Genomic DNA, 12,024 nt, shown 5'->3' with positions numbered 1-12,024 from the left:
GAACGAAATTTAAATCTTGTAACAACAAAACCGAACGAAATTTAAATCTTGTAACAACAAAACCGAGCGACATTTAAATCTTGTAACAAAAAAACAAAAAAACGTTGGCCCTTTATACTCATGAACTCATGTAAGAACGTCCGCGTCTGATTCTAAAGCGTCCGGTTCACTGACCCACAGACTGACACTGTAAGTGTGATGACGGATTGTTTCTGTGCTGATCATCTTTAGAGCCGCGCTGCTCTTCATCTCATGGGTGGTTATCAGTCGTGATCAGAGCTCATAATTCCTTCATTGTGCTCTTTTCACGTCAGATTAACTCTGTCCATCAACACCAAAACAGCATCCAGACGGAGCCGGTGTGAACGAGTGTCAAACAGAACCAATCCTGTCCTGTTATCAAACCATCATCCAGAATATTCAGGACTGGAATGTGTTTCCATCTCTCTCACACACACACACACACACACACACACACACACACACACACACACACGCAGTGGCTCTGTGAAATGAATGGATTGGCAGATTGAAGGAGACACTGGAAACCCGAGATCTGGAAAGTTCCATTATAAAAATGTGCAGTTTGGCTCCGGCGGTCATTTGCATCGGAGCGTTTGTAATAAATTCCTGCGATGCTTCAACAGTCAATGAGCAGGTCTGTGGAGGTTTGATCAGGAGCAGATGCTGTGAAGAAACCAGCCGTCTGACGATCGTAACGCCGGACACAGGAACGACTTTGACTCTAATCGATGTGTGTTTTTTGATTTCTCTGCAAATGACTGAAGTAGAAGCTCAAGTCGAGTCAGCTTTATTTCTACAGCGCTTTATACAGTACAGATTTTCTCAAAGCAGCTTCAGAGTGATAAACAGAATCAATGATGCAAACTTCATCAAATATGAGACTAATTCTGCTCTAAAAACACAATAGAGTCATTATTCAGATCAATCCAGTTCCAGTTTTTCAACATTCAGATTCAGCGCGAGTCTCTCAGGTATGATAAAGCGGTTTGTGGTGTGTTGCAGTGGCAGAAGGTCCAGCTGGAGGTCAGGAGAGCCGGCGGACGCAGACGCACAGCTGGAGCCGTTCCTGCACGAGAGCCGCGAGCCGCGCCTGCAGGAGGACGAGGAGCTGCTGCTGGCCGACAGCCTGGAGCTGCTGGAGAAGGTGGAGCACAAGCTGAAGAAGAAACGCCGCAACAAGCAGAAGAAGCAGCGGCACCGGCAGTTCAACGACCTCTGGGTGCGGATGGAGGAGAGGTGAGATGAGGTCACGACCCGCACACGAGTACAGGCACACCACCAGAGTTATTTTACTCCCTGTCATATATTATTATAGGTTTTAAAATGTGTAAAAAAATAAAAAAAATTGTTTTAGTTACAGTTTTGTCATTTTTATTAGTTTTTTTAATATTTTGAATTAGATTTTATTTTTTATTTAGTTACAGTTTTGTCATTTTTATAAGTTTAGGTTAATATTTTGAATTAGATTTTAATATTTATTTTTTTCATTTTAATTTTAAAGTTTTTGTAATTTTTTTTAGTTTTTGTTGTTTTTTAAATGTGTATGTAGTTTTTAGTTCATTTATTTAGTTTAGGTTATTTTAGTACTTAAGTTGAATTAACTTAAATAAGTTGTAAAATAATTTTTAAAAATATTTAATTTATTTCAGTTAATATTTCAAATAATGAAAATGTGTTTTTGTCATTTTTACTATTTTTGTTGTAACACTTTACAGTGAAGTCACTTTAGTTCAACAATGAGCAATGCGTCTGTTACAGTATTTATTAATTTTGTTAAGGTTAGTTAATAAAATACAGTTGTTCATTGTTAGTTCACTTCAGCTCAGGTTTATTAAATAATATTAATAACTTTTGTTTGTAATAATGTATTAGTAAATCTCAAAAATAGCTGAATAAATGCTTTAGAAGTATTTTTCATTGTTAGATCACGTTAAATAATATTAACAAATAATAATATTACTTAATAAATAATATTACTTTTTTTTAAAAATAGATCTAGTTTGTATTATTAAGGTGTAGTTTCTTTAGTTTTAAGTGTTTTAGTACCTAGTCTAAAAGAAAATGTTATGTTAATGAAATGTTTTTTTGGCAACTACTGAAATGACAGTAAATGTTTATTTTATTTCAAGTAATGAAAATGTTTTCTGTGGCTTCAGTTACTGATGTTAACGCTGGTCCCGACACGATCACGGGTTAAAACACGTCAGTGCTTCCTCTGGAGTTCTCATGTTGTGTGTGAACGATGTCTAGATATGGTCTCGAGTGTCGGCCGGAGTCGAGGTGAGACTCCTGAGAGACGCCGCAGGGCTTCAGCGCGTCTGTCCTGACTCGTCCCGTCCCGCGCCGGCTTCATGCACATCTCTAACGTGATTCTTCATCCTGCTGCTCCGGCCGACGCTCCAGACTGATGCACGAGTGAATTCAGACATGTAGCCAATTTATTTCCACATGCAGATCATAATAGAGAATATCAGATTTGCTGGAAACCTCAACCTATGAGCTGTGTGTGTGTCGTTTCTAACAGATTCATTCTTTAAATCAGATGACACGTTCTCTGCCGAGTCTGGAAATTTGAGTTTACTTCAACAGTCGCCCACGTATTTCTGAGTAAAAGCAATATTTCTTTAATAAACTGTTTATGAAGTCCCGGTTCAGGTCCAGACGCTCAAAACAAACAGAAGCTCCTGCATATAGACTTCATTTATTTTTACCCGTGGAGGGAAACGGGCCGCTTCAGTCTGACAGAACACGAGCAGAAGCGCCCGCCGCGCGTCTGGACTCCAGCGAGGACACGCGCCAGAGCTCCGTCTGTAGATGTTCAGCGCGTGTTGACACAGATGGAGGACGTGAATGAAATTCTGAAACTCTTTATTTATGTTTCCCGTCCGTCTCATGAAGTCTGACAGACTCTAAACCTCCATTTATTTTCCCTCCTTCACGGAAAAGACAGACGTTTAGTCCGGCTTCATATTTCATAAACGTACAGATTTCAGCCGGTCATGTGACTGAAGACTCCAAGATTGTGATGTTTGAGCGAAACCACATGTGACTCTCGGGATCTGTAGCTCGAGTTCTTCTGATGTTCTCGTTCAGGTCTCGGTTTTGATCTGGAACTGATTCACTTGTCAAATAATAAATTGGATTAATGAACCATTAGAGGATTATGATGATGATGAAGAAGGCACGTGTTTTTGCTCCAATATTTCATGCGCTGCAAAAATCATGTTCTTCCTCAGTGTTTCTGTCTTGTTTTCCAGCACAAATATCTAAACATTCTTAAATCAAGATACATTTACTGGAGAAGAGAAATGACTGAAGATATTAAGACTTGTTTAATGAAAAATCATTTGCGTAAAACAAGAACAAATATCTGCCAATGGAGTCTGAAAAATAACCTTGATTTCACTTTGAATAAAGTTGATTTTTTTGACCCCATATTTGTTCTTGTTTTAAAGGTGCCCTAGAATCAAAAATTGAATTTATCTCGGCATAGTTGAATAACAAGAGTTCAGTACATGGAAATGACATACAGTGAGTCTCAAACTCCTCCAAAGAACAGGCGAATCTCAACATAACACCGACTGTTACGTAACAGTTGGGATCATTAATATGTACGCCCCCAATATTTGCATATGCCAGCCCATGTTCAAGGCATTACACAAGGGCAGCCAGTATTAACGTCTGGATCTGTGCACAGCTGAATCATCAGACTAGGTAAGCAAGAACAACAGCGAAAAATGGCAGATGGACCAATAATAACTGACATGATCCATGATATCATGATATTTTAGTGATATTTGTAAATTGTCTTTCTAAATGTTTCATTAGCATGTTGCTAATATACTGTTAAATGTGGTTAAAGTTACCATCGTTTCTTACTGTATTCACGGAGACAAGAGCCGTCGCTATTTTCATTTTTTAACACTTGCAGTCTGTATAATTCATAAACACAACTTCATTCTTTATAAATCTCTCCAACAGTGTGTAATGTTAGCTTTAGCCACGGAGCACTATCAAACTCATTCAGAATCAAATGTAAACATCCAAATAAATACTATACTCACATGATCCGACGCATGCATGCCGTATGCATGACGAACATCTTGTAAAGATCCATTTTGAGGGTTATATTAGCTGTGTGAACTTTGTTTATGCTGTTCGAGGCAAGCGAGAGCTCGGGGGGAGGGAGCACGAGAATTAAAGGGGCCGCAACCTGAATCGGTGCATAGTTAATGATGCCCCAAAATAGGCAGTTAAAAAAATGAATTAAAATTAAAAATTCAAAAATCTATGGGGTATTTTGAGCTGAAACTTCACAGACACATTCAGGGGACACCTTAGACTTATATTACATCTTTTGAAAACATGTTCTACGGCACCTTTAAGCACAAACTCACTTCATTTTGACACTTTTTTCAGACATTTAAGAATGTTTAGATGTTTGTGCTGGAAAACGGGACACGTGTCTGTCGTGTTTCTGCGGTTCATCAGTTCTCTCACTCCATCATAACTGATCCCTCTCTCTCTCTCTCTCTCACAGTGTGACGGCCGAGGCTCCACCCCCTCTCGTCCGCATCATCAACGGTTACATCACTGTCCAGACACACCCACAGGAGCATGGCAGAGCCAATCACGACAGGACGTTTTCAGGCTCCTCCTCCTTGTGGACGAGCCCCGCCTTCACGGCGTTGTCTCTGTGCGTTCAGATGATCGTCACGCGACTGCTTTAACAATGATGGATTCTGAACCACTTCCTGCGTCATTCTGGACAAACGAAACACTTTGTTTCTTCATTTCCTGAAGAATCACTTCCATGTAAATATCAGATGTATCATAGATGTAATTTAGATTTATTAATAAAGCATTTGTTTACTTATTATATATCTATAAATAAGAGTCATTATATTTTTGTGACTAAATCAGCTACTAACAAGATTACTAACGGCCTTAATCATCAAACAACTTAGAAATCACAATCATTTCCTTCAGTTCAGTGAGTTTATAGGAGCGGATTTGATATGAATGAGGCCGGTGGTGTTTTTCCTCTTGTACTTCATGCCTTTTCGATGATTGTTTACATTTTTTGTGTACGACCTAGAAATGATTCGTTTAATTTATTGAATAGATAGTTTTAGTTGCTGTAAATGTGTGTGTTTGTGGCAGAATGACACCGTGTAACTCGTATTCCTGAGACGTTACAGTAATCTGTTTGTCTGTGATCTTACAAACAATAAACTATTTATCCAGATGGAAGATGAATTCAGATGTTGTGCTAAACCAGCTGTCATGGCAGAAGGGCTGTCGGTCTGATGTACGTCACCTGACGCTCATCGCAGCGAATACGGCGACGCGACTCCGGTGTTCGTGATCCACATCATCTCATTCTGGATGAAGCTGCGGTTCAAGGCCTCGACGTTTGGATCTACAGGTTCTGCTTCAACAATGACTGGCGCCTCGACGCTTTGGAAGGGATCTTTTATTACGCTCAGATTTATGATCTTGAACTGGACTCTTTATTGCTGGTTTCCAATGAAATGTGTGAAAGATGTTTTTGTACATGATCTTTCAAACATAGATGTGTCTAACGGATGTCAAATACAAACAGGATACAGTTAGACGAATATTAATGATCAGTCCGATCCTTTACTGTAGATGTGTGTGTGGATTGTTCTGAGAGGACGGTATTGGTGTTATAAGCACTGCAGTTTGACGTCTGTCCCTTTAAATGCTTTAAAGCAGGTGAAAAACACGGGCTCAGTATCTGCTCTCGCTTACAGCTCATAAAGCACTCGCAGGAGGTCCGTGTGATTTTTACATACATAACGCTGTGAAACATTAAAACATCAAACGATCGACTGCTGAAAGAGATTCCTGTTGGAGCAAACGCCACATTTACATGACCGACGCCTGCTGATGCTTTTATTGCATGTATGTTATCGGCGCGCTGAGGTCACGTCATGTCACACGTCGACTTTCTGCACTGGTGTTTATTTGTCCTGCGCAATCCCAGAATGCATCAGCTGTCCATTGGCGTCACATCAAACACAAATCTTCATTACACACCTCAAATAAATACAGAATGGTGAATTTAGTTTCTGAACGTGTTACAGAAGTTCCTGATGGCAGCGTTGATGTGCCGTTATTACCGTCCACTTCATAAGCGATCACATGTTGGCGAGAGTTGTGAGGACCGCAGGCCAAATGGACGTGACTGTTGAATGACGGATCGCACAAGAGCGGCTCTGAAACACATTTTTCCAGTCCTACTGGGAAAGAAAACACACAGAAGGCTGTTTGAGAGCAAACCTGGAGAATCGTGGAGGTCCAGGAGCTCAGAGAAACAGATGATGGCAGTACGGCCTGCCAGAGCGACACCAGTGGCTGTGAACTCGTGGTCACTGAATGAAAGACAACTACTTCCTTTCTTCATGAGTGTGTTACAGCAGACTTCTGGATGTTAAAGTAGGGCAACTGCTCTAACATAATCCACATTTCGGGCAGTTTTTACTGTACCTATCTTGTTTAATGGATCCTTGAACTTGGCATATTAGACAATATTCAGAGCAGCCATTTCCACCATCAGTCTGTTTGAAGGTACCATCGTTTCACTGATATTACTAATAAATATTACTATCAACTGCATTAAACTTTATTAACATGACATGGAAACTGACAGTAAATGCATAAACAACAGCAGATGTGGTTTACACATGACACAAACATTATATTATGCCAGATTATGAAGTGATCGATGAACCTTTGACATCAGTAACAGAGCTTATGTTTCCTCCTCTCCTGTGAAAGCTGAAAACTGATTTGTTTTGGTGTCCTACAATGATATAATTAGTTATCAAGTGAATATATATATATATAATTAATGGAATGAGAATTTTATTTATTGTAAAAATCACGTGATGCTGATTGTTTTAGATGTTATTGTGACTCTGATCACATCAAAGAGAACAAATCTGTTTGATCTGTTTGATTTGTTTTCATCTGGACAGACGGAAACATCTGTATGTTCAAACACACGTGTGTGAAGAGAAAACTCAAGAGAAACACACGTCTGTAGCCGCAGGTGCACGAGATGAAAGCAGAAATATTAATGCTCACAACATTCAGCTCAGAGCTTCAGTTCATCTCCATCATTATTCAGTTAAAAGAAGCTGAAATGTCTGAAAGTTTTCATTGTAAACTGTGTCTGCCATCATGGGTGTAGTCCTCACTCACACTCACTCTTGCTTTCTCACTCGCTCACACTCATGAGGGACTTTAAACACACAATATCAGATATAATGAGCACAACTTATAGCTTCAGGGGTACAATAGTTTGTCACAGGGTCAGTACATTAACCCAAACCCAAAGCTTTCCACCGTATTTACCCCAAAGAGGTTCAAAATAATTCCTTATTGGTACACATTACCAGTCTAAGGTACTAATACACACCTGTGAATGAGGTACAGTTGTCTCTTTAAGGGTTCTGCCCTTTTATAGTGCCCTATGAAATCAGTTTTATTTTTTACCAAATTCTGTGTTTTCCATTTTATTTTTTATGGATTTTGTTTTACTGGTTTAATACATTTTAATAATCCAAAAAAAAAAAAAAAAAGTCAAATCAACTGGATTCTAACTTTAACAAAAATAGTGCCCTATGAAATGTGTTTTTATTTTATTTTTTAAATGCCATGCGGTTTTAATTTCTCTGGATTCTGTGTTTTATGATTTAAGAGAAATGGTGGTAATCAAATTAATGCATAAACCTATTAACTTATTAATCTTTTAAAATGTTATCAAATTAAATTACAATTCCTTTCAGTGTTTTTTAGTGAAGTGCTGCACAACAGAGCTTAACATTAAAACATTTCATGATATTGTGTAATATTCCTTAAAAAAAATGTTATAAACTGTATCATTATTGTTATTATTACACTGAAAAGTACATTTTATTGTACAATAGTAATATGTTTCTTCTGGCAGGTTGTTGTGAAGAGCTTTGAGTTTGTGTGTGTGTGTTTATGATGATAGTTTTCTCAAAAGAAAAGATGAAATGCTTCTAAAGTGAGAATAAATGTTGAAATGGCATTCACAGTTCGAAATGGCCTCCTATACCATCATTCACTAACTAGCAAGTATAAACCTTTTAATAATCAATCACAAAGCAATGTATACCTGTGTAATATTACGCTGTAGCCACATTGAACCAGCGGTTTGGAAAATGGATGGATGATTCAGCTGCGGCGCCATCTTCTGGCTAGATGTGGGAATTCATTCGGCACGACCCTCAGAGTGCATTATGGGTATTGTCTAGTGATTGGACACTCGTTATTGTGGTGCATTATGGGATTGAATAAGTGCACTTGATAATGTCCACTATGGTTTTGGACACTAGAAATGGCTGTCCCTTCAAACAGTGCCGTTTGAGGGTATGGGGGTGATTTCAGACACAGACAGACACTAGTCCATACTGTGATTCAGTGTGCAGCCCTACTTTTGATTCATTCATCCAAAATTATGCAAATTCCATGACATTCCCTGTTATACAGTGAACTTTTATGACTGTTTGTGGGGGGAGGGGCCTGCTCACTCAACAGAGCATTTTATTGGATGAAATTAGTACACGCCCATGAGTGCAAGATGAGTCATCAGTATTTTTTTTTATCCCACAAATGAAAATGTGTAAATCTGACAAAAGAACTTTGTTAGCGTTTACTAGTACACTAGCATACAGATGTGCTCGAAGGTGAAGACGGACTAAAAACATCTCATTTTGATTTAATCAGCGCTGTTGAGACTAGAGAGATGGGATCATTTCTGCAGTAATTCAGCCAGTTAATCCTTCACTCCTGAAGTTAAAGTTACGCTTGAAGGAAAAGCCAAAGATTTTCCCTTCGAAAGAGCAGCAGTATGGAAAAGCTCAGCATGACACAGAGAGAATATTCACTGACCCACAGATGAATATTGATACACTTCTGAGAGACTCGAAGAAACGGCTGCTGACTTTCAGATGGAAACTCTTGATCTGGTGTGTCAGGAATGTAACGGAGGCTCGTCATCAGAGGTTTGGGGTTCAGACACACACGACCTCCCGTCTGTCACGCTTTACTGTACTGTATAACAGCAGCTCATGCTTGTAAAACCTAGAAAAACATATTTGAAATGTTGCTCACAAGGATAAATGAAGTGTCGTGCGTGAAGAAACACTGGAGCTAAAGCGCTGTCATGTCCGAGTCGACCACATGAAAGAAAACTTCCAGTAATCGGACTGAATCAGTCGAGCCGGACGGACGACCACATCACATGTCTGGACGCTGAGATTCCTGCGAGGATAATGACCGTTTCTGAACAAATAACCCTAAATGCACAACAGCTTTTGTGAATCAAAACTGAATTAAACACAAAACCACAGTAAATAACGCGTATAAATGCCAGACGTCTATTGAATGGGTACAAAAAACATGATGATCACTTCTGCTTTCTTCACATTTACTGTTATACTATCAAAGAAATCATTAAAATTTGCAAACTATGATTCATTATGAAAAGCACATGATTATAAATAAAGTTTCTTTCCATGAAGAACCTTTAACATCCATGAAATCTTTCCACTGAAGCTTCTTTAAAGAGGGAAAAGATTATGAAAATGAAAAGAAAATATGGTTCTTTTAAGAACTGATCAGTGAAAGCACAAAAATGATTCTTCTACGGCATCACTGCGATTCTTTCAGAAACTTTATTTTTAAGAGTGTATCGTATTTATTCAGCAACAGTAATATATTAATTAATGTCAAAACCAGAAATCAAAACTGGACTGATAATAAGCACAAACCTGTTCAAACGTGTCAAATTACCCTTCTTCCACCTCAGAAACCTCAGTTAGTTCATGCTTTCATGACGTCTCGACTAGATTACTGTAATGCATTATTAGCTGGTTGTCCTGCTTCCTCAATAAACGAGCTACAATTAGTACAAAATGCAGCTGCTAGAGTTCTTACCAGGTCAAGAAAATATGATCATATAACACCAATTTGATAATCTCTACACTGGTTACCCATTAAGTTCCGTATCGATTATAAAGTATTGCTAATGACCTATAAGGCTCTAAATGGTTTAGCTCCTGTGTACTTAACCGATCTTCTATTGCCCTACAATCCTTCACGCTCTTTAAGATCACAAAACTCTGGACTTCTGGTTGTACCTAGGATATCTAAGTCCACTAAAGGAGGGAGAGCGTTTTCACATTTGGCTCCGAAACTCTGGAATAGCCTTCCTGATAATGTTCGGGGCTCAGACTCGCTCTCCCAGTTTAAATCTAGATTAAAGACGCATCTCTTTAGCCAAGCATTCACATAATGCATCTCATACCAGATCAAACGCACATGACTATCTTTGCTTGAAATGTTAGGAACAGCAGCTACGCTAATTATTCTCCATTTGCTTTTCTGTTTTCTACGGGATGCCGTCCTGAGATTACAATATTTATCGTGCTTTGAAACGATATTGTGAAAAGTGCTAAATAAAGTCGTGTGTTCAGTGTTGCACATTCATTGAAATACTAAAGCTTTCCTCATATCATCACATTCCTGATTTAGGGAAGTCTGTTTCCAGGCATCCAAGAACACTTGGATCTACTCGAATGCAGGAATCCTGAAATCTCAGAAACTCTCGCCAGCCGTGCCGCGTGAAGTCTTTGCGGGGCCCGGACCGAACACATCCCTCGGGCTCCTGTAATCAATCAACTGATCAATCAAAGAGCCACTAAAGGCACATCACACTCGCCAAAACACTCAAACGAGCGCACTAAATGTGTTGATCAAACACAGAGAAACAGAGCGCATGTCATCAACCCATACTGGCTAAAAACACATAAATTAAACAACGGTATTGAGTTATCGTTTAACAAACCAGAAACAGCTCAGCAAATAGACTGAATTAAATCTCACTCACCACTTCTTCTTCGAAGGGAATTCCTCGATTCAGTCCTTCAAATCATGTTGTTGACGGTCAAACAGTTCAGCGTGTCCATGCATTGATGTCCTCAATCCATTTTCTATACGCCCCAATTTTGTGAATGACCTCCTGAGCATTAGACACAGAAGATCCTTCATGCAGCTTCCACATTGGGAAGAGCACACCGGAGCAGCACATTTCGAGGCGAGGGGTCATGGAAAACTCAACAAACTGAACAAGTTCATCATGAAGTTCTGTAGGTCTTCAGTGTTCATGCGTGAGACTGCGACAGGCCTCATTCTTCAGAGGAAGGTTTCTTCGTGTGCGATGCACCTTTTATGTAACATGATGATCAGGTCATCAATAATGAGAAGAAACACAAACGGTTCACTGCCTGTGAGGATACGATCAGGATTCATCTGCGCTTGTTTTATTTTTATTGCTGTCCTTTATTCTTGTGTAGCAGAAATTCGTTTGGCCATCATCTCCAACTCTCCAAACTGTTGGTGTAAACTTTCTAGATCCGGATCTACTCTCTGAAGGACAGTACTGGTGTCCACAATAATATTTAAATGACATATTTCAAATCATCAACAAAATCTGACATGAACTTTCCCATAAGTGTTGTTTCTGACACCATGTCTGATAAGATTCCAGTAACAAGCAATTAGTCTGTCCACACCAGATGACACCAAATCAATCACAAATCACAGCCAATCAGAAGAGCGTGTGGGCGGAGTTTCTCTGCGACCAAATGAATAAGTGCATCAACTAATAAATATTAAGCCATTTTAACATTATTAAAAATACATACTGTGTGACTGAAACATTCTTTGTCAGAATACACTTTTAAACGTTCTTGTTTCCTTTAGTTTTATTTTCAAGATCTGAGGTAAATTATCTATTGTTGCTTTCAATATGACTACAAAGATCGTGTAAACTGATATAAAACTCGCATCAAATTCTTCTAACATTAAATAAAGCACATGATCAGAGATGATCATTGTCAGATGTTGTTCCATCCGCGATGTCATGTCAATAAAACACAAACT

The 12,024-nt window shown here is 38.9% G+C and overlaps 1 protein-coding gene across 1 annotated transcript in view; it reads left to right on the top strand.

Annotated features, from left to right (window-relative positions):
- trabd2a (TraB domain containing 2A) overlaps nt 1-5,277 on the top strand; it is a 38,459-nt gene extending 33,182 nt beyond the window's left edge. Inside the window, exons 6-7 of the mRNA XM_048186665.1 lie at nt 1,027-1,260; nt 4,565-5,277. Of these exons, the coding sequence (XP_048042622.1) occupies nt 1,027-1,260; nt 4,565-4,754 (424 nt within the window). The 3' untranslated portion in view covers nt 4,755-5,277. The remainder of the gene's footprint in view (nt 1-1,026; nt 1,261-4,564) is intronic.
- The last annotated feature ends 6,747 nt before the right edge of the window (nt 5,278-12,024 follow it).

Source organism: Megalobrama amblycephala, linkage group LG4 (genome assembly GCF_018812025.1).
Source record: "Megalobrama amblycephala isolate DHTTF-2021 linkage group LG4, ASM1881202v1, whole genome shotgun sequence".
Taxonomy (NCBI): Eukaryota; Metazoa; Chordata; class Actinopteri; order Cypriniformes; family Xenocyprididae; genus Megalobrama; species Megalobrama amblycephala.
Note: the sequence above shows the minus strand (reverse complement) of the source record. Positions and strands in the feature narration are given on the sequence as shown.